At 59.0% G+C, this 19,975-nt stretch overlaps 1 protein-coding gene across 2 annotated transcripts in view; it reads right to left on the bottom strand.

The window, feature by feature from the left end:
- LMF1 (lipase maturation factor 1) overlaps positions 1–19,975 on the bottom strand; it is an 87,467-nt gene that overhangs the window by 61,380 nt on the left and 6,112 nt on the right. The window contains exons 2-3 of one of the 2 annotated variants that reach the window (XM_040459504.1): positions 12,308–12,617; positions 5,707–5,767 (exon numbers count right to left, since the gene is read on the bottom strand). In XM_040459504.1, the coding sequence (XP_040315438.1) occupies positions 5,707–5,767; positions 12,308–12,617 (371 nt within the window). The remainder of the gene's footprint in view (positions 1–5,706; positions 5,768–12,307; positions 12,618–19,975) is intronic. The other variant, XM_040459503.1, reaches the window with a different exon arrangement.

Here is a 19,975-nt window from a genome sequence, read left to right as displayed (position 1 = left end):
ACATTGGGAGGCTGTGGGCCAAGAGCAGCCCCTTCTGGGCAGAAAAGACCGGAAATACCAGCCGGCCCGGCCTGCTGGTTGCTACACGGCTTTCAAGGACGGTGCAAGGGCCCCACCCTGAGCTCATGATCATCAAAGAGCACTTTCCGCTGGGGAGCAGGAAACAGCACTTACAGGGGACCTGAATTAATTACCTTTACACCCACTCTTTGAAGTAAGAGTTACCAACCCAGTGGCCTTCAAGACACAGCTACACCGAGAGCCCCGGCAGAGAAACAAGCGGCAAAGCAGCCTCCTAGCACCCGGTCGACAGTGGCCTTCCTGTGTCCTGGAGCAAACAGCCCTACTGCCATGACCGTCACCTTAGCCGGAGTCCCAGCCGGCTGCAAACAGGCACTCGAGAGCCCGGTGCCGGGACAGCAGCAGGTGCCACTCACGATGGGGAGCGGGCCCTCAGGACCGTGGAAAATGTTCCAGACACTTGGACATCCTGAGAAACGTGTGGTCGTTCTGAACAAGGGGGAAGGCGCTAGAAAGAGGATGCGGCCCCGCGGCCCTCCTCCCAAACCGAAGGGAGTTATACTCACCCACCGCGTCCTTACAGGGTCAGAGAAGGCGGCAGCTTGAGTCCGCAGAGGTAAACAGCCGTGCCCACTCACGGCCTGGCCGGCGAGCGCACAGAACTTCCCACAGGGGCGGAAGCGGGCTGTGCCGTGCGTGCCCAACGTGGCTGCCGGGCGCTTGCCGTGGCGCAGGTGTGGCTAAGGAGCTGCACCTGGTCTCACCTGACTCTCATCAAGCCGCCCCGCGACGGCTGGTGATGGAGCAGCTCCGGGGGCCGCGGGCCGGGGCCCGGGTTCTTCGGGAACGTGTACCCCGTGCAGCTTAGCGCTCGGCGCGAGACCCAGTGCGGGCGCGGCCTCGTCAAAGTCCACTTTGCAGAATAGAGACACGATAAATGTAACTAAAACGAACCCAGAACGGCGCGGACACACAGGCCCAGAGGGCCTGCTCCTCGTAAGAACCGAGTTCCTGCGGGCAGCCCCAGGTGAGGCCGACGGGCCCCCGCCTGGAGGCCTGAGTCCTTTCCGTTTGGTGGCTCTGGGGCTTGGTGGCCGGGCCGGTGGCTGTCGTCCTGTGAGATTAGCGAGGGAGAGAGCAGCCCGGGACGCCGAGGGGCCACACCAAGCGCACCCCACACGCCGCCTTCTTCCACGGGAGACTTGTCAGCAGCGCCACGGGCTCCCCGCGATGCAGCTGGGGCTCACGAGCGCACACGGATGCACAGGTGGGGGACGACTTGTTTAAACTCGGAGCAAAACGGAGGCTGTTTGCCCGAGTCTCCCGACGCCAGTGTTCCCGCCGAGGACGCCCCCGCGGCCTCACAGATGCCCGCAAGGCTCGGGCACCGCCAACCCCGGGGACCGGAGGGGCCGGGGCTCTGGTCTCTGCCTCCATTTCCCACGTGAGGCCTCGTGCGGCCCCCTCCCCACGCAGCTCTCCTAAGCGCGGGGGGCTTTGGCAGAGGGGCCGGCACGGGTCTCCCGAAGCCTTGTCGCCTCGGGGGAGGCAGGCCCGCGAACCTCGGCCACCACACCTGCCGCTTCACCGCCACAGGCGAGCGTGTCCTCTGGCTTCACGACCCCCGATTTTATGGTAGCTATGGTAACTGCCCCGGATTCAGGGCACGGGCGCTTTTCCCACCTGGAAAAGGAGTTAGGGTCTGCCGGGTCTCAGTCACAAGTGGAAAACAACCATACTCCTGCAGCCGCAGGTAAATCAAGCAGATTTTAGCAAGACGAGAGGGAGAAGGCAGGTTTCTTGGAGGAGTGTCTCGCGGTCACGTGGACCCTAACGCTCTCGCCGACGGCGAACTTCACGCCCAGACTTCCAGCCTCCCCTGCTCCCAACCGCATGAGGCTGGCAGGGTACTAACTTGCTCTTACGGTTAAGAAGCGCTCCACGGGCACGGGGGACGGGGAACCATCCCTGCTCTCTTCTGGCCTAAAAGTTAAAGACACAAGCCCGAGAAGGAAGGCCGCACGCGGACGCAGCTGACCACAACCACGCTGGCCGCCCCTGACACCGAGGGCGCCCGGCCGGCTGACAAGGTGATGAGGGACACGGGCCCAGGGCAGACGCAGAGCCTCACTTTCGATTTTAAATTTCGACTCCGGCTTTGTCACCCACCTCTTAAGGTAATTGAAGATCGGAGAAACAGTCCGTGTTCCTGTTCCTCTTGCCAAAATCTGACGCTCTTCCTTCGAGTTGATGCCCATTTCTGTGACTTCAAGCGTCTTTGCCTGCAGAACCCCTCAGCAGCCCCGGCAGAGCAGCACGGGCAGCCCGCATGTACCTTCCTGTTGAGGACGCGGTGTGGCCGGCCGGGGGTCCTCCCTCCTCTCTGGCACGGACAGGCGTGCTGCAGTGATGTGCCTGTGGCACCGCTGGCCGCAAGGAAGCTTCTCTGGTCCTCTTTGGTCCTCACCCGTCTGACCACGATGTGTGTGGGAGGGTCTGTGGCATGCGCCTTTCATTCGGGTCTGGACAGTCCTCGGCTTTTATTCCTTCAGCGTTCTTCTGCCTGCTGTCCCCGCTGGCGTGCGCCCCGCCCCACTGCACGGCCAGCAAGGACACCCTGTGCCCAGCGCCCCTGCCGGCCCTGTCTGCTGCTCTGTCGGCCGGGCGGGGCGGCGCGTCTGTGCGTGGGCACCGTCGTGGCTCCTGCTGGGGCAAACAGACCCGCCCCTTCCTTCCCCGACGGCTCCAATATCGGGGTCACCCCTGCTGCCTGCAGGCTCCTTTTCCCCCTGCGTGTGTACATCTAGAAATTCTTGTTTAGGTCAAACGCTGTGTAGAGAAACGGTGGGTCTGGAGTGGAAGTGATTATCCAGAAGTGAGCATCTGCAGCGAGGCTGTGGTCCGGCAGGGAGGGTCGGCGGGACGGGGTCATCTGGCCAGAAAACCGACTGTGCTCTGTGAGTGACCCCAGCACGGGGCCTGGGGGCAGCCTCTCCCCACGGTCCTTGCCCACCCGTCGGCAGAGGAGGGCCCTTCCCAGCCTCCTCCTGACCCCCTCCAGCCCACTGAGCAGCTGAGTGGCAGCACAATTGCGCCCCCTCCACAGGACACGGCCTCTGCTTCAACCCCCCTCCCCGGGGCCTCGGGGCTTGACGTCCCTACCCCAGGGCAGTCTGTTCCCTCCAGCACGGGCCACCAGGGAGACCCTCTTCGGCTTCCTGCCCTGCCTGCCCCAGGCCTTCTCGCATGCCCAGGGAGGCCCGCAGACTGGAGCTCGGAGCTGCCACGTCTGGGACAGTTGCGGGGGCCTCTCCTTGCCAACCCCCCCCCCCCCCCGGCTCTCGGGCTCAAAGGTGAAACCAGTCACGGCCCCACGTTCCCGAGCGGGAGCTGGGGGTTCAGACCCTGCAGCTGCTCCACTGACTGGACTCGCGGGGGTCAGGCCACGAGGTGGTCTCGCACAGCACCCAGCCCCCGCTCCCCGTGGGACGGGAGGGATGGCTGTCGGGGAGGCTGTCTCCTTCTCAGCATCCTGCTTGCAAATGGCTAGGACGGGGCTGGTGTGCTTGTGGGTGTCCCAGGGGGCCTGAACAGGACATACGCGATCCCCGGGGCGGGCCGCTTCCTGCCGGACTTTCAGCCAGACACCTGGCTGCCCCCTCAGGCCATCCTCGCCAGCACCCCTCCTGCGTCACTCGTGGTCCCGCAGGGGACGGCCTGCGTCCCCGCCAACTGCCGCTCTCGCGTCGCGTGCTCTCAGGAATGAGGACACGTTCCCCCGTGTCCTGGCAGTGCCGGCTCCTCACCTCTATCTGTGCTGGCATGAGCACAGCCCCCGGCCTCTGGCCCTTGTCTTGGCCGTGCTCCCCCCACCGTCCTGCCAGGCCTCCGTGTGTCCGATGGCATCAGGGCGTTCTGTCGATCTCCTCTTCTGGCTGGAACGTGACTCTGTGACGCCGATGCCATTGCCGACGTGGTCTTTAGGGCTACGCTTCCTGTCCCTGTGCCCCCCTCTGTCTTTCCAGATCACTTGGATTTTTCAGAACACCACTCTGTCCAGCGTTTTACCCGCATCTCCAAGTGTTTCCGGTGACTGCTCGAGGGGTCACAATACGCACCCCGAACCCTCCTGCACTCTCCTCGGGGTGTGCGGCTCCACTCGCAGCATGGAAACCCACGACCACGCGGGTCCACCTGCCGCCCTGCGAGCCCCGTCAGGCCCGTCGTGTGCGTCCGCTCTGGGAGCGTCATGGGTCTCAGAAGGCAAACGACTTGTTTTGTTTTAAACAGTCAGGCGTGCCGCAGACGAAGTAAGAACAGGAAGCGGTCTTTCACGCTGACCCGTGGACTCCGCTCTGGGCTCCACACGCCTCCCGGAGGCCGGGTCTTCCCTCCCGTCCCTTCCGGCCACCCGGAGCAGGGAGCGCACCTCGGCGGCACCCAGTCCCCGACACAGGGCCCTGGCTCCCCGGCTTCCATTTGAGGCGCCCGCTCACCGGCCCTGAGCCCTCAGGGCCGCGTCCAGACCCGCATCCAGACCCACCTACCGTTCTCAGGACTCTCCCTTTCCCTCGGTCGGCACCACCCAACGGCGCGGGAGACACAGTTTCCTTCCCGCGCACGCTGTGTGGACTTCCCTGGGCTTCTTGCATCTGTACAGTCGTGTCTCCAACCAACGTGGGGACGTTGCCACCTGCCCCTCGTGCCAGGGCCCCGCACACATGCCGCCAGCCTCCGAGCTCTCCCCTGGGTGCCTGAGCTCTGCGCGGCCTGGGGGGGCTCTAGGCCCCGCTCCGTGCCACCGTCACCCAGCCCCTCTGGGAAGTCCTTCATTTCACACACCGTATTTTTCAGTTCTCGACTTTCCGTCTGCTTCTTTTCTCATCTCGTCGGTTTCTCTCCTGAGAGCTCTTCTTCTCATTCTTCAGGGCCTCAGTGCAGTCACCAGTCCCCACGGCTGCGCTGGGCTGGCCTGAGGATGGCCTCTGTCGACGATCCTTTCCCTCCAGGACGGGCCTGCCGTCCTGGCCCATTGCTCCTCGTGTGGTTGGGGATCGTGCTGGGGCGCCGAGGGCGGCACGGTGTGGGGTGTGTGGCTCCTCGCGTCCCCTTGGAGCGTGCTGACGTGTCCGTGTATCAGCAGGTGAGAAGGTGAGACCCACAGGTGGGCTGTGCTGGGCCCTATCCACCGGGGGGCCCCCTTGCCTCTGAACAAACGCTACCCACGCGCTCACGGTGGGTGCAGCACTACCCGCACGGCATGGAATCACTGCCCGACGTCCTCCCCTTACCGAGCAAAGAAATCGGGCCGCCGCGGGCTGTCCCACCACCCTCAGCCCTGGGTGAGCTCCTCCTCTGCCCAGGGGTGTCCCGGGCACTCAGCGCGGCCCGGGGCGGGGAGAAGGGTTGGCCTGCAGGACGGCCTGGCCTTCACCCAAGGAACAGTGTTGATCCGTGAGGACACTGCGCGCTCACTGCGGTGGGGCCACTCGAACAGCCGTCTGACGCTGCCTTCTACCCACAGCACACCCCAATGTCACGAGTCCCCAGGTCTGCACCGGGCTGGCGCTCCGGGCACAGAAGCCGGCGTGGGCCAGGACTCCAGGTTCGATCACAGACATCGGCCAACGTGGTGACAGACTCTCAGGCGAGGCGAGAGGCAGAAAAAAGCGCACGGGTACATACCCCACACACATGCCAAACTCCCACGGCATCGCTTTCTGATTTCCACTTACCAAACGAATACCTGAAAAACAGAAGAAGAAACGTGTATTAAAATTTTGGCTTGCTTTGTCAAAAAACTTACAAGACTAAAGCATCCTGCCACCCAGCTAAGTAAAGCCCACTTCAGTGACCCCAGGACACCGTGGGTCAGGTCACAGACCCCATGGGCACTAAATGTGGGGAAGGTGGGCATAAGGGGGACCCCCAGGTGCTACGTGTGTGGCCAGAAGCCCTGTCTGCCCAGGCCCTGCCCCACATACGGGGTCCCAGCCCATGCTCACAGCAAGCCAATCAAGAAATCTTTTAGGGGGGCACTTGGGTGGCTCAGTTGGTTAAGCGTCCGACTTCGGCTCAGGTCGTGATCTCACGGTTCGTGAGTTTGAGCCCCGCGTCGGACTCTGTCTGGGCTGACAGCTCAGAGCCTGGAGCTGCTTCGGATTCTGTGTCTCCCTCTCTCTGCTCCTCCCCGACTCATGACTGTCTCTTTGTCTTTCTCTCAAAAATAAATAAAAGTAAAAAATAAATCTCTTGGAAAAAGGAAATGTAATAGTGGATATCTGGCAGTAAATAATTTCTGTACATAGTCAAACACCATGGAATGTCATACCCTAGAATCAGAAAGTTTGAAGGGCACCTAGTACCCTGAGCACAGATTATCAGAAAGGGGTCCCTACAAGGAAGGGCGGCCTTCACTGTGGAGTGCGTGCCCAGGCGCAGGCTGCTGCCCCCACGGAACGGAAATGGCCCCATTCCGCTCCCTGAACCTCCCAGAACAGAGGCAGGAGTCCGTGTCCGTGCATCAGCTCTCTTTTCAGTCAGTGCTCCGTCAACGCATCTGGGCCCCAGGCAACGTTCAAGGCGGACGTGGGTGGCGGGGCGCAGCCAGGGCGGCTGGTGGCGGGCCCTGCGGGGGGCTGCTGCGTTTAGGACAAAATGAGGCTTGCATCGTCCACCGTCCGGAGGGAGCGGCCACGCAGCGCGCCCTGTGGCACCAACCGTGACCCCCGCACCCCCCGCGGCCCTCTGGCATCTGCTCTGGGCGCTCTTTGAAGTGCAGGCTCTGTCCTCTCTCTCCAAGGGACGTGGCAGAGGCGGCTTCCTCCGCAGGAAGGACCCCCTGAGCCTCCCCGATGCCGGTCCAAGTTTTTGGAGATAATCCTTTCTTCTCTGGGGGCCAGGAAGGTGGGGAGAGAAAGGGACGGCTGCACAGCCATCCTGACTCGCTACAAAGGGCCCTTGAGGAGTACTGCCAAAGTAAAGCGCAGATAAAAGGATCGGAAAGCCGACGTTGTGGAAAGTTGATGCTGGGGGGCAGCTGGAGTGAAGTCATGGTCGGGGCTCCCAGGGTTCTAGCAGGTTCCAGCGTCCGAGACAGAAAGAGCCGCGGCAGCGAGACCCATCTGTAAAACCACTTAAACTCATGCAATAGCGGCTGCTGAACTCTAGCTGTCTTGTCACACGTCGCCGGTTCCCGGGATGGTGAAGCCCCAAGAGCAAGAGGGCAGACACCCAAAGTCCCCACTGATGTGACCGGGAGACCCGCCTCCCCTGCAGAAGCCTCCCAGTACCCGGCTCCCCGCCCCACACCTGGGCTGTGCGCCCAGACTCGGACAAACCGACTTCACCGCGGACAAGGTCACCCAAGGGACCTCACCGGGCGGGGAGGGTCAGCAGCGGCACAGATGAGGCTCGTCAGTGGCACTGACCACCCGTGTGACGTGACGTGACGTGACGTGACGAGATGGGTGCGCGATCTCCGTGGCCTTCTCCCCGAACCCACAACCCAGCCCAGTCGCGAGAAGAGCGTCAGACGGGTCCCGACCCACAGCATCCCTGACCAGTCCTGTAAGCTAGGGGGTCAGAGACACTGTCCCGGCCCGGAAGAGCCTAAGGGGACGTGACGCCCAAATGTCCTGTGGCTCCTGGGGGAGGGGGATCCTGGGACAGAAGAGGTCAGTATCAGTCTGACAAGGAACAGGTTGACAATACACGAAACTGGGTGTGGGGGGCCCAGGAGCTCCCCGTACTGTTCTGCGTTCTGTAAACCTATAGTTGTTCCAAAGATGAAGCTTATCACATTAACAGGAAAAGCTGAAGTAGCTAGGCAGAAACCCAATCTGTGCCCGTCAGCCAGGAGAGCCGCATCCGGCCTCACTGGGTCCTCAGCAGCGAACAAAACCGCGTGCGGCAGCCGCAGGCCGGGCCCTGGGAGGGACCACACGGCTTCCTTCCACTGGACAGAACCTCTGGGGCCCTGGGCACTGTTCGAGGCACACAAACTCCAGTTCTCAGCAAGGACGGCACGGGCGCGCGGTGGGCTCAGACGTGCGCACCAAGGCCCAGGCGTCTCAGGACCAGGAGGCACGGGCTTGGCAGTGGGGGGTGGGGGTGGGGCGGGGGCTGCCTGCCGGCCACCTAATCTGAGGCCCCTTCTAGCTCCATCCGCTCCCAGGGCACCACCTCCTGTCTCTCCCCGACAGATGGTGCTGTACCTGGTTAAACAAACGGAACCGAGAGGTCATCTCTGCCCCTAACCACACAGTCTCAGGGGCGGGGACACCCTCACACCGCTCCTGTCCCAGAGCACCAGGAAATCAAAACCTGCTCCGGCCACACTCGATGGCTGGTGATGGAGAGGGGGCCTCCACAGCCGCTCAGCACCCCTGCACGTGTGTCCTTGGAAAGCCTGAGCCCCCACACGGGCTGGTCCTGCATCCCTATCGGGGGCCTGCCGGCCTGGGGACGCCCTGACTGCTGGCGAGCCCTGCAGGGACATGGGGCCCCTGGTGCTGAGCCGCTTCCCTGGTTCCTCCCGCAGAAAGAACACAGTCCTGGGCCCATCACCTTTCGCGCACTAGGAAGGCCCGCCGGGCACCTGCCGCATCCCTCCCTCTAGTCAGCGGAGGCACAGAAACACGGGAGCTCCCGCTTTACCTGCCTGCCGGCCAGCAACACCCCAAAAAAGTGGAGGGAGTCACGCCCCCCTGCTGCTGCCCGCCGCAGCCCAGTGGCTCCCAGGCCCACCTTCCTGGGGCTTGGGGCTCCCCTTCCCTATCAGGGGCCGCAAATACTGGCCCCTAGGGCCCAAGAAACCCATTGGCGCCAGCCCAGGTCTTCACCGCGAGGCTGGGGGGGAGGGGGCGGCCGGGTAGATGGAGACACCACGACTCCTCACCTTAGATTTGCCCAACATGTGGAAAACAGCATCTCTTAACTGCCCGGAACTGGAGCAGTGGAGACCCAAAATGAAGCAGCCGCGTGCCCTTGACAAAACACCCTGCCGTGCGGGAAGCACAGCCCCGAAGGCCGTCGTGAACACAGGGCCACGCTGGGTGCTGACGGCACAGGAAGGTTCTAGAAACACTTGCAGGTAAAATGAGGATGTGGAGTTTGGTAAAACATGGGGGACGTGGGGAGAGTCAGAGGCCCGGGTCTGCCCGGGTCCTGTACGGTGGCTGAGCATCCCGCGTGGCAGCGCTGCCTCAGCCCACAGCCCGCCCCACGCCTGACCACAGGCCACGCGGATGCAGGACCTGGAGCTCTGGGAGAGGGCGCCCCGGAGCACGGACCCCACGGCAAGGGGCATGCCACCGGCTCGCCTGCGCCCCGGTCCCTCGTTCCTGCCCCCGCTTCCCCAGTCCCCCTCCCACTACGCCTCCTGCGGCCACAACGTAAGGACTTCACACGATCGGTGCTCCACTCCCCGAACCCGGGGGCGCGGGCCACTGATCTGCAGAACACTGACCGCCTGGAAGGGAGCCACTCTCCCTACGACGAGATCTCCGGTCGCTGCCACCACAAAGTGGATTCAGCGGCTCCCACCTGACACGCGGTGTCGGGAACGAAGTCGGGAGAGCGGGCAAAGGGCAGTCACGGTTCCAGAACATGCCGGGTGCCGCGTGAGGCTACCTGGCTCCGCCCCACGACAGCCACCTCGGGGGACTGCACGTGCCACCGGGCAGGAGCAAACGTGGGCAGGCACGGGGCCGTGGTGCCTGTGGAGAAGCACCTAGTGCACCTGCCGGCACCTCCCTGCCTTGGGGGGAGGGGCTTCCCGTCCCCACCACCGGGCGCGAGCTGGACGCCTGCAAGACGTTTTGCCAACAGCGTCCATGATCTGCGCATCTCACCTCAAAGAAATACTCTCTGTCCCCAACTTTAAATAAATGGGACATGCGAAGAACGGTCTGTGTCTAAGCGTCATTTGGGGTGTCACGAAAAAGAAAGCCTGTTCCCCCCGTGCGGGGTCCTCACTCGGTAAGTTTTCAATGTCACTCTGATCCCAAAACCATCATCCATCAGGGAAACCCGAGCCAAGGGTGGAGCTGGAAATACCTCGGAGGCGGAGGGCGCCTGAGTCCCGCCAGCCACCTCGCCTGCGTGCAGGTGCCTGTGAGCCCCACGAGGCCCCACATCTGTGCCACAGCAGCGTGCAGCTCGGCCGTGGACACTGGCATCACGGGCACGGTAGGTAAACCACTGGTCTCCACTGACAGATTTTGTTTTCTTTTTCACTTTTCACCTAAAACATCTCATGCACCATTTCTGAGAAAATGTAGTTTTATTTTGTTTTGCACATTTTTTTTTACACGTCCAAGGGAAGGAGAACAAAATGGCTTTTCCAATGAGAAAAATACAAGACTCTTTTTGTCCACACGTACCCAAAGTGGTTTTCAGAAATTTAAACATGGGGTTGATCCTCCTTGGCCACATTCTACGCCATGACTAGGAAATACTTTTCACAGTTCAACTTTCTCTGGTTGCCAGGCACGAGAAGGCACGCCCCAAGCCACGTGTCCCAGAGGAAGCGTGTTGCCCTCTCCGGTCTCTGCAGCGGGCGCTCGCGGTGTGCAACTCCAACCGCTAGGATGGGACAGAGGGGCCCAGAACGCTCCCTTCTCAGGCGTGGCTTAAAATCACACATCTCAAAACACAGCAGCCTCTGAAGACGTCGCAGGAAAAGCCAGCGGAGCGCCCCTTTGTTGGTAAACACCCCCGGCCAGGAGACCGGGGGCAGGAGGGAGGCACCGGGGGCATCGGACCTCCGGGAATCCCACAAGGGGAGGAGCAGACGGGTGAGAAGGACACCTCACACCGCACAGCCGCTTTGCAGCTGCTTGAAGCAGGAGGCACGCGGGACGGTCCCCCGGACCCCGCGCGGTGTCAGCGGGTAACACGACATCAGGAGGGCCCCGGGGGTGGGTGTGCAGGGTGACCGAGATGCGTGGCCTTCTTTCCCGCAGCCCGGATTTGCAGGAAGGGCCTCCCGCATGCACACTAAGTGCTACCCATCCCTGCCTGACCTGGTGCAGTGCTAAGCGGGGTCATCCACAGCCAGGAACGGGCCGGGCAAAAATCCAGCCCAGACTCCGCTCAAAGAGGTGCGCACCTGCCCACAGGGAGCTGCGAGGGGCCCGCCGGACAGACCCCGGGCAACTGCCACAGCCCTGGGGTGACCGTTCGAAATCCACCTGCGAGACAGCACTGAAGGTCAGGTCCACGGGCACAGGAGCAGACTGTCTGGGTTAGAACCCAACCCTGGGAAGACCGCGCACAAGCTTTTCCATCCTGGGCCAGCGCCGCAAAGACGGCTGGGCCACCGGACTACACTCTTCGCCCAGAGGACAGACGACTCCTCGGTCAGAACACCGCAACAGATGCCCCAGAAGCTCTTCACCCCCTCCATGTCCACACAGACGCGGATGTCCACGTCTAATTCAGGCAGGTCTACACAGACACCAACGCTCCGTGTCTGCTTCCTGTACGTCTGCACCGATACCCTCCCTCTCTCCCACGCGTGCACACAGACACCGACGCTCTGCCCTGGCACTTCTCAGAAAGCTCTGGTTTTCCTCTGCTAGGCGAGTCTTCCCTTCCTCTCAGGCCCAGCACCGGAAAGACGAGGGGGATCCCTCTGACCTGCTCAGACACCCCTCGGTGCCCTGGGGCCACTCAACTTCAGTCAGCCTTTCCCGGACCACGGGCCGCCCTGGGACACAGCCTCTTGGTTCCCGCAGGCCCTCCCCAGCCTTCCCGCCTCTGTGGAGCTCCGCTGTCCCTCCAACCGCTTGGCCCGGGAGCCCGCTCCCCCGACCCCTCAGCGGGGCCAGCCTCATTGTGGCTCCTGGCACTAGCTGGTAATGGTTCCTCCTGAACAAGGAAGAAGCTGGAAGAGCAGGAAAAGAAACAGCTTCCAAGTCAAGACCCGCCCCCCCCGCCCCCCAGAGCACTCCCAGAAGCCCACACGGAGACCCTCCCTCCATCCACAGGACGCCCGGCTGCAGGAGGCTGACATCAGGGTCTCTGGGGTGGCCGTGCCACTCCCAACAGACTCGTGATTATTCCCAGAGAAGAAAGGCCCTGGGAATGTGACCGACTGGCAACCAGCAGTCTCTGCTCCCGCCTAATTGGAATGGTGATGCTCCCCTGCACTCATGTGAGAAGAAATGTTGCTCTGTCTCCCCAGCTGCCGGGAGGCTGGCTTGCTCCCCGGCCCGTGACATCCCCAGGACGCCGCGCTGCGGCATGGCTGGCCTGCGGGACTCCAGGGCTTCTGACTTACCAGATCTGTCCCACGTTGACCAGGGACATGTAGAGGACCCAGAGAGTGGCCGTGAGCACCACGTTGGCACAGCCGGTGACCAGGACGAAAGACGAGACTCCCAATCCGAGGAGGGCGAGGGCGTCCAGGTTGGCGTTCATGTGCGACCAGTCCAGCAGCCAGAGCACGGTGGGCGTGTAGCTCACGGCCTCCCAGCCTCCCCGGCCCCGGAAGTACCGCCGGACGCTCTCCAGGTACGCCCGGCAGGGCAGCAGGCCGCGGTCGCCGATCAGCTGCTTGTTCTGGTGCAGAGCCACCAGGAATGCCACGACTGGAAGGAACAGGGCAAAGGACCGTGAGCGGGAGCACGGCCGCGTGCGGACACCCGGGGGAGGGGGCGCGGCCGGGCGGGAAGACGCGGCCGGGTCTGGGCAGCGGCTTGGGATCAAAGCAGGGATGCGAGGGGTCTGAGCACTTCTCACAGTCCCGGGGGCCATGCCGGAAGGTCCGGTCTGGAGAAGCCACGGAACGCGCGAAAGGTACGCAAGCGCACGTGGGCTGCGTCTCCTTGCACCTGTGGTACGCGCGTGCACGAGACTCGCCCTAGGCGAGTGGCCGGTTAGCGGCCCCAGACTGCACTCCGCGTGTGTCGTCATCACACGCGTCCGGACCACCCTGGGCCTGGAGCTCACGCTACGGCTCACGTGCAAGTCACGAGCACCGTGTTCAAACCGCTGGTTTCCGACAAGCCCCGCTCCTACAAGAGCACGTTCGCATCCTCTGGACTTGAGCGTCTGCACGGAGACGCCACGGGACGGGGGAGGGAGCACGGCACCCCCGCCTGCACACGGGAAGGCGAAGGGGAGAGAGCCGGGTCACAGGTGGCCACAGAGCAGTTCCACGCAGACACCACGGGACCCGTGGACCCCCCACACGAGCTGCACTCTGTAAAAAGCTCCACAGTGCTGAATGTCCAGGGTGAGGACCACCGCGTCACGGGGCAGGGGTGAGACCGGAGCACAGCGGCCCTGCGTCACAGGGCAGGGGTGAGACCGAGGGGGAGAACGGAGCACGGCGGTGGCGGTGGCTTAGTTGCCGGTTTTGCACACACTGGCTAAGGCTCCCGGTGTCACGTTCAGGTTGGAACCGCGTGCGACCCTAGTCTACGGCAAAACCAGCAGCAATCAGCTAAAGCGTCTGAAGGGAAGTAAGGAGGAAACAGCACGAAGGCCAGGAGACCCCGGGAGCGCACTCGCAGGGACGTGCGCCACACAGAAAGTGGCATTCTAGTACTTGGAGACTCAGATTAAGTCCCGTGGGACGGCAAATAAAATTGTAAACAATTCTACATAATGAGTCAGTGCAGATACAAAAATGGAATCCTAGAAGATGCTCAATTAACCAAAGAGAAGGCAGGAAATGAGAAAAAAAAAAAAAAGAAACAACAGAAGGAACAAATAGAAAACAACTAGCCCCACGGTAGATTTTAATCTGTCACTCTAAATGAGAGTATTCTAAACTCAGCAGTAAAGACAGAAATTGTCAGACTGGAGAAAAAAGCAGGACCTAAATCTATGCTAGCTACAAGAAATCCACTTTAATTTTTTTAAGTGTTTATTTTTGAGAGAGAGAGAGAGAGAGAGAGACAGAATGAGAGAGGGGGAGACGCAGAATCGGAAGCAGGCTCCCCACTGTCAGCACGGAACCTGACACAGGGCTCCTGAGAGCCACCAGATCACGACCTGAGCCGAAGTTGGACGCTTAACCGACCGAGCCACCCAGGCTCCTCCAAGAAATCCACTTTCAATATAAACACGTACGTAGTTTAAAAGTAAAAGCACAAAAAAGATACATCACAAAAACATTAATCAAAAGAGAGCTCATGGCTGTATTAACATCAGACAAGAAACGTAAAAACAATAATACGAGGGACAAAAAAGGACACTGCAGATGATAAAGGATCAACACGTGGACACAACAGGATTAGATGTGCGTGAACCTACCAACAAAACTTACGTGCTTAAACTGACCTTACTTACTACATACGAGTATATACTCTATACACGTATTCATCGACTTGACCTAACACATACTGATCGCTATATGTATAAAAAAGCAAGACACGCCAATGTGACATCTTTAGAACACTCTACCCAACAGCAAAATAGGTATTATTTTCAAGTATATGTGGAACATTCACTAAGACAGTCCACGCTGTGAGCCATGAAGCAGATAAAACATAAAGAAAAGAGCTAAACTCTAAAAAACATGTTTCCAGCACAGACAGAATTAAACTAGCAGTCAGCCACAGGATGTTATCTGGAAAGCCACCCTAATTTTTGGATATTATACCACACACCTCTAAACGGAGGTTTTAAAAGCACAAGCAAGGGGCACCTGGGTGGCTCAGTTGGTTAAGCATCTGACTTTGGCTCAGGTTATGATCTCACGGTTCATGAGTTTGAGCCCTGTGTCGAGCTCTGAGCTGACAGCTCAGAGCCTGGAGACTGTTTCAGATTCTGTGCCTCCCTCTCTCTGCCTCTCCCCCACTCACGCTCTGTCTTTCTCTCCTTCAAAAATAAACATTAAAAAAAAACCCACACAAACAAAATTATAAGATTTATTTTATTTTTTTTTAATTTACATCCAAATTAGTCAGCATGTAGCGCAACAGTGATTTCAGGAGTAGATTCCTTAGTGCCCCTCCCCCATTTAGCCCATCCCCCCTCCCACACCCCCTCCAGCAACCCTCCGTTTGTTCTCCATATTGATGAGTCTCTTCTCTTTTGTCCCCCTCCCTGTTTTTATATGATTTTTGTTTCCCTTCCCTTATGTTCCTCTGCTTTGTCTCTTAAAGTCCTCATAGGAGTGAAGTCCTATGATTTTTGTCTCACTCTGACTAATTTCACTGAGCATAATACCCTCCAGTTCCATCCACGTAGCTGCAAATGGCAAGATTTCATTCTTTTTGATTGCTGAGTAATACTCCATCGTATATATATTCCACATCTTCTTTTCCATTCATCCATCGCTGGACATTTGGGCTCTTTCCATACTTTGGCTGTCGTCGATCGTGCTGCTATAAACATGGGGGTGCATGTGTCCCTTCGAAACAGCACACCTGTATCCCTTGGATAAACGCCTAGTAGTGCCATTGCTGGGTCGTAGGGTAGTTCTATTTTTAGTTTTTCGAGGAGCCTCCACACTGTTTTCCAGAGTGGCTGCACCAGCTTGCATTCCCCAAAATTATAAGATTTTTTAATTGAATGAAATTTGAAAAGACAACATATAAAAACTTGCAGGATGCCCTGGAAGCACCACTTCAAGGGAAATTTACAGTAAAGTGCTCATGTCAGAAAGACAGAAAGTCTTGGGGCACCTGGGTGGCACGGTCAGTTACGTGTCCGACTCTTGATCTCAGCTCAGGTCTTGATCTCGCAGTTGGTCGGATCGAGCCCCGTGTCAGGCTCTGTGCTGACAGCGCAGAGCATGCTTGGGACTCTCTCTCTTGCTCTCTCTCTGTCCCTCTCCTGCACACGTGTATGTACACACACATACTCTGTCTCAAAATAAATAATAAATTAAAAAAAAAAAAGAAAAAAGACAGGTCTCAAATCTAAAGTTCTACTTTATCAAAAAAAAGAAAAAAGCAAATTGTACACAAAACAAGCAGGAGGAAAACAAAAGAAGAAACACGGGTAGTAAATCACAACTGCAGGCCAGAAATGCAACACGAGTTCAATACTCAGAAATCAATCAGTGTGATTCCCTGCACGAACAGACTAAAGAAGAAAAACCATGCGATAATATCAACAGACACACAAAAAAGCACGTGACAAAATTCAGCATCCACTCATGATAGAAACTTAAGAGCACAGCAGGAACAGAAGGGAACCTCATCAGCCTACACAGCGGCTACGACAAACCGACAGCCAAAACCAGACTTGGCGACGGGTGCTTCAGCGCTTTCCCCTGAGGGTCTGGAACAAAACAAGGATATCTCACTACCCTTCTCAATGGTGTGGAGGAAGTCCTAGTTCATACGGTGAGGCAAGGAAAAGAAGTCAAAGTCGTAGACTGGAAAGACAGAAAGAAAACTGTCTCCATTAACGCTTGATACGATTGTCTACGTAGAAGATTTTTTTTTTAATTTTTAACGTTTATTTATTATTGAGAGACAGAGACACAAAGAGCGTGAGCAGGGGAGGGGTAGAGAGAGGGGGAGACACAGAATTCGAAGCAGGCTTCAGGCTCTGAGCTGTCCGCACAGAGCCGACGCGGGGCTCAAACTCACAAACCGCGAGATCATGACCCGAGCCGAAGTCAGTCGCCCAACCAGCTGAGCCACCCAGGCGCCCCAGAAGATTTCAAAAAATATACCAAAAAAAAAAAAACCCTCTTGGACCTAATGGATGAGTTTATCAGAGTCACAGAATACAAGGACCATACATAAAAGTCAGGTGTATTCCCATATGTCAGCAATGAACCGTAATCTGAATTTTTTTTAGTTACAATGAATAGCAAGGAACCCTAAAAAAGTGCACAGCTGTAACTCTAACGAAATACATGCAGAATCTGTATACAGATTCAAACAAAAATTGATGAAAGGAATCAAAGGTTTAAAAAAATGGAGAGAGACGTCGTGTTCGTGGATTGAAAGATTCAGCATTACGAGGATGCCACTTCTCTCCAGCCCGAGCTACAGATTCAATGCACTCGCAGTCAGAATACCCAGCAAGCTCTTCTGTGGATACTGACGGGCTGATTCTCAAATGAACGTGGAAAAGCGAAGGACCTGGAATTGCCAGAAGAGCTCTGAGAAAGCGCAGAATTGGAGGACTCCTAGTGCCCCATTTCAAGAGTCACTGCAAAGCTACAGCAGCCAAGGCAGCGTGGTACTGGCAAAAGGAGAGACACAGAGTCAACGGAACAGGACCGGGGGTCCAGGCACGGACCCACGCAGATGCAGCCGGCTGATTTTTGACGAAGGTGCAAAGAGTGTTTAATGGAGAGAGACGGTCTTTTCGACAGATGGTGCTGGAATGAATGCTTGACCATGCGCAAGAGCACGAACCTGGACGCACGTCTCACGCTTGGAACAAAAATCTACTCACAAAAGACCCCAGGCTAGATGTAATCTGTGGCTTGGGTGTGGCAAGGGGGTTTCGGACACAACACCAGAAGTGTGACCCGTGAAAGGAAACCGCAGGTACGCTACCTTGTCAAATGAAAACCTTCCACTCTGTAAATGATGCTGTAAAGAGAACGAAAAGACAGGCCACAGGTTGGGAAAACATTTACAAAGCGCATAAAGCACCCGATAAAGGACCTGTATCCAGAATACTTAAAGGACCGTTAAAACTCAACAATATGGAAACAAACAACCCAATTTTTAAACCGGGCAAAGCATGTGGACACTGAAGTCACCCGTTTCACACAAGTAAGATACACAGATGGTAAATAAACACAGAAAAGATGCTCAGTATCGTTTACTGGGGGAAACGCCTGTTAAAGCCACAATGCAACATCACCCCTCCCCTACAGGGACAGCCGAAGCCCAAACACCGAAAATGCCAAATGCTCCAGAGCATCCAGAACAACGGGCGTCCGCTGCCGGGGACAAGGGAAGCTGGGTGCAGCCACTCTGGGCGATGCTGGCAGTTTCTTATAAAGCCGGACAGAGCACAGGACCCAGGAATTACATCCTTACGTGCTCGCCCACATGAACTAAAGACATCTGTCGACACAAAACCCGCACCCGGGCGGAGCACACAGGAGCTGGGCTCATGACTGCCACCGTGGGAAAGAGCGGAGACCCCCACCCCCGGCGTCAGAACGCGGGAACGGGTGCGGCACGTCCCGTGTGCGAGTCCCGTGTGCTACGGAGCAACACGGCAGGGAAGACGGGGAGCCGGCGGCTCCCCCAGCCGCTCGGGCGGAGCGGAAGCGCCCTTTGCAAAGTACCGAAATCCAGGGCCCAGGGCCACATCCCGCGGAATCCCGTGGACTCTAGCAGAGGCAGAACTGCGGGGCAGACCGCGGACGACAGCGATGCCCCAGGGGCCGGTGGCCCAGGCAGCGGCCTGCGCGCACAGGGGCGTCTGGGGGAGACGAACGTCCAGGCCCGGGGTGACAGATAAGCGTGCATTTGTCAAAACCCAGAGAACCGCGTGTCACAGAAAATGAACTTTAATGTTTACAAACTAGCGAAACGAGACGGCCTGGAGGGCAGGGGACGCCAGGACGGAACGCAGACCGTGCCAAATGACCGGGACTCCGCGACGCTGAGTGCACGGCGGGGGGGGGGGGGGGGGGGAGGAAGGCTGCCCTAAGGAACTCTGCAAAAGATGCTGAGCAAAAACCGTGGGGACAGAAGGCAAAGGAACGGTCTGTGAACACCGGCGTCTGCTCGGTTTTTCTCACGGAGGAGAGCAATTGCGAAACCGCTTCGCAGGTGCGCGGGGCTGAGAAAACAGATCCGCCAGGCGGGTGGTGGCCCGGACCTCACAGCAGGGGACGAGGAAGCTAGGAGGAGCGAGGAAGCAGGGGCGGCCGGGCCCCGCGAACCGAACCGGGCCGGCAGCCGAGCCCCCGGCGCCGATACACGTCACCCTCCGCGGAGATTGAGACGCACGCGCAAGGAACCGGCCGGATGCGCGTGACCACGTGCACACCTGACCTGCTCCTTCCGGAAGCAGCAGCACCGCTCCAGGGACAGCACTCCCGGCTCCCAACGCCACTCTCCGGTGAAGAAACCACAACTGGAGAAACGGCTGGTTGTCGGGCCGGGAACAGACCGGGGCCGGCAGCAGCGGTCCGTCCCGGCGCGCCGGGAACGGGGCACAGGGACACACGTGAGGCACGCGGGACCATCGGCGCCGCCAGAGCCGGACAAACCGAAGCCGCGATCAGGAACAGCCTGCGCCCGTAACCCGAAGCGCACCTAACGTGAGGAGAGGAGACAGAATCCTCCCCAATGGAGGAGCTCCAGATGATACATGGACAGGCGCTGGCGGGGCTGCTGGGGGGGCTGGGGTCTCCCTCCCCTGGGGTCGCCCGGCCCAGAGACCGGCTTCCAGAGGACAGAGAAGGGAGGGGAAAATGCACCCGACACAGGACACACCCGGAAACACACCTTCACCAGGCGATCCAGGTCAGCTCACCTGCGGGGAGTCGTGAGGACTCAGACACCCGATCTGGTGACGAGAAGGGCACCTCCCCCCCCAATGACCCGTCTCATCACAAGAAACACCAGATCAACCCAGCGTGAGGGACACTACCAAATAAGTGACCAGAACTGCTCAGAACTGTCAAGGCCACGAAAAGTCAGGAAAGGCCGGGAGACTGCCACAGACCCCAGGGGACAAAGCAGACGAGGCGGGGTGGGCAGTGTGGCCCAGGAGGGGCCCTGGGACTGGAGGGCTCTGGTGGGAAACCCCAGTAAAGTCTGGGGTAGGCTTAATAGTTGTCTTTCTTTAATTGTCTGGAAAACCCGCTCTATGTGGCTCACCGCGGTGGGAAAAGAAGGGAGTCCTGACCCCTGACAGGCCGGGGGCCGGCAGGGTGGGGCGCTGGTGGTGGAAGGGGCCAAAGTCACCTGAGGACAAAGGCCCGCCACCCCCAGCCACAGAGAGCACACCAGCGCTCTCCTCCCTCACCTGCCTCCACCCAGGGCAGGAGCCGCCCAGT

The sequence above is a fragment of the Herpailurus yagouaroundi genome, unplaced genomic scaffold, assembly GCF_014898765.1.
Source record: "Herpailurus yagouaroundi ecotype Mexico unplaced genomic scaffold, PumYag 222, whole genome shotgun sequence".
Classification (NCBI taxonomy): Eukaryota; Metazoa; Chordata; class Mammalia; order Carnivora; family Felidae; genus Herpailurus; species Herpailurus yagouaroundi.
The sequence above is the reverse complement of the archived record's forward strand: the minus strand, read 5'-3'. Positions and strand labels throughout refer to the sequence as shown.